We start from the raw sequence: 2,853 nt of genomic DNA, 5'->3' as shown, positions 1-2,853 counted from the left end.
TGTACCTGTCCTAAGCAAGTACCAGTCCTGAGCAGGTACCAGTCCTGAGCATGTACCAGTCCTGAGCAGATACCAGTCCTGAGCAGGTACCAGTCCTGAGCAGGTACCAGTCCTGAGCATGTACCAGTCCTGAGCAGATACCAGTCCTGAGCAGGTACCAGTCCTGAGCAGGTACCAGTCCTGAGCAGATACCAGTCCTGAGCAGGTACCAGTCCTGAATAAGTACCATTCCTGAGCAGGTAGCAGTCCTGAGCAGGTAGCAGTCCTGAGCAGGTACCAGTCCTGAATAAGTACCAGTTCTGAGCAGGTACCAGTCCTGAATAAGTACCAGTCCTGAGCAGATACCAGTCCTGAATAAGTACCAGTCCTGAGCAGATACCAGTCCTGAGCAGATACCAGTCCTGAGCAGATACCAGTCCTGAGCAGATACCAGTCCTGAGCAGGTACCAGTCCTGAGCAGATACCAGTCCTGAGCAGATACCAGTCTTGAGCAGGTACCTGAGGCTCAACAAAGGGTAAGGTCTAATGTCCCCCCTCTCCTGTGGAAGATTAAATCAAACTCATGTCTGGTTGGATCTGATGCAAACTAATAAAACCATTTGCTTGTCAGAACATGTCCACTTGCTTGTAGTAATAAATGAACCAGTAAATATTAGGTAAATAAAATAACTAACCTGACAATCTGCTCAAATCTTAACACTGCTCTCTCATCCAATTTCTAAAGTGAACTGTTTCACTTTGTAACAAGTTAACTTTGTTTAAACTCACCTGGTATAAACAAATAAAACAAGATCCTGTCCAACAGATGTTTATTTGGTGGACACCTAAGATTAAATTTAATTTTTTTATTCACCTTAGATTGAACCTCTAGAATAAGTCTCTTCCCATACCTCCCTTTAAACTATTTTCTAAGCCTTTGTTATTTTGTCTTTTATATTATTAATTTTTTTACTATTTTTATTCATTACTCCATGAAATTTAATTGTTCTATTTGTGTAATAAATTTCCAAAAAACAACATTGATTTCTTCTTCACTGAGTACTCACTGCTATGGTGTCACACTTTGGTGTGTATCAATCTGATTTCTAAGAGTGAATAAATTATTGATCTGTAAACTCAGTGTAGCAGAATAAATAAATAACTAAATAACTAACTAACTAAATAAATAAATAAATAAATAAAGTGTATCTGTTTTAACTTTAAATATCTTGACTTTATAGTGTGTTCAATAGAATGTAGGCTGAAAAGGATCATATTCAGTTTTTATTTAGATTTTACACAGCGTCCCAACCTGATTGGATTTGGGGTTGTACATGTTATATTTAGAGCTTAGATTATTAATAAATTAGAAAATCTTCAAGCGACTGTTTTTAACTTTGTCATTCTGGGTATTTATAGAATTTTGAGATAAATGACTTCAACCTGTTTTGAAATAAGGCTGTAACAGTAGAAMGTGGAGCTCTGTCAGTATTTTACAGATTTGTTGTACATCTACAACTTCTTCCTCTCTGGAGTTAATCAATGAAGGTCACAGCTACCTGACAAGAGTTCTACAACTCAGTCAGTTTACAGACATGTAGCTAACATCTGATGTGGTGATAGCTAAGGGTCATCCCCATCGACACTCTGACTCTAACACACCATCATCATGTGAGAGGGTACGTGTCTGGAGGGAGGGATGCATTCCTTCAAACAGTCGACACTGACCTTTGAGTTTTCTAAAATGTTCTAACATAAATAATTCTGCTCCCTGTGATTCATTATGTCAAAGGAATGCATGAATTAAAACAAATCTCTGTTCAGTTTTTAAAGATGGAAACATGCTGTATGAGGTTTGAAACATGAAGGCGGGTTTAGTTTCAGAGTGAAGTTGACCTTTGACCTGTTACCTAAACATGGTGACTGTATCATGTGTGAGTCTCACCTGCCAGGTCAGTCAGCTTCTCTGCCCTTTTGTTTTTGGTGATGATGATGCCCACCTGCAAACACAACACACACCTCAGACAGAGGGTCAAAGGTCACACAGAGCTGCCACTATTGACCATTACAATGACGGACATGTTCAGGCCCAGTGTCCAGGGACGGACGACTSTTCTATTTAAGATAATGTGTCAACTCACCGTTTCTCTCAGTATTATAATAATAATTTATTTTATTAACCATTTCTTGACACTCAGACACTGTACAAAACAAGTGATTAAAAACAAGAAGTGCATACAGAACAAACAAGGAAGCTCAACAATGCAATAAAGATTACAAACATAAAGAAATGAATACAATTAGACTGGATTTAAAAGTTGTAGCTTGTGAATGTTTTTTGGAGACCATACAGGAGGGAGCTGCAGAAAGATGTGACGTAACAAGACTACTGACAAGCATGGCAGCTGTATGAGGGGAGAGACATGGATGGAGCTGCTTAATGTTTCTGAGATGACAAGATGCAAGTGAAATTATTAAAATTAAAAAAAAAATTTATGAGTTGGTTGAAATAATATTTTACAGGTTATGTATAAGGCTTGAAAAAATCTATTAACTTTGAACATCCAATCAAATTTTGTTAAGAGGAAAATTATTATAATCTTAAGGGACTAGAGATGTTTGTAAAACCTAAAATTCGAACAAATTTGAGGGATCGATCAGTCCAAGAAACATGATTGTGGAATAATCTAGAAAGTGATTATAAAAAATGCTGGTTCAATGCATTTCTTTAAGAGAATGGTAAAAGTTATTTTGCTAAAGAAATATGAAATGGTATAATGTGTGTTTATAAGAGCTGCTGTTCGAGAAGGAGTTGAAGTTTTTGTTTTGTTTTTGTTACTTAAACATTATTATTGTTTTTCTGAAAAAAGGGAC

General features: G+C 37.0%; 1 protein-coding gene across 1 annotated transcript in view; it reads right to left on the bottom strand.

Moving 5' to 3' along the window:
• The window catches only part of gtf2h2 (general transcription factor IIH, polypeptide 2), a 14,055-nt gene that overhangs the window by 8,775 nt on the left and 2,427 nt on the right, over window positions 1-2,853 (bottom strand). The window contains exon 6 of the mRNA XM_014027680.1: window positions 1,925-1,979. Coding sequence (XP_013883134.1) covers window positions 1,925-1,979 — 55 coding nt within the window. The remainder of the gene's footprint in view (window positions 1-1,924; window positions 1,980-2,853) is intronic.

The sequence above is a fragment of the Austrofundulus limnaeus genome, unplaced genomic scaffold (genome assembly GCF_001266775.1).
Source record: "Austrofundulus limnaeus strain Quisiro unplaced genomic scaffold, Austrofundulus_limnaeus-1.0 Scaffold672, whole genome shotgun sequence".
NCBI classification, from domain to species: Eukaryota; Metazoa; Chordata; class Actinopteri; order Cyprinodontiformes; family Rivulidae; genus Austrofundulus; species Austrofundulus limnaeus.
The sequence above is the reverse complement of the archived record's forward strand: the minus strand, read 5'-3'. Positions and strand labels throughout refer to the sequence as shown.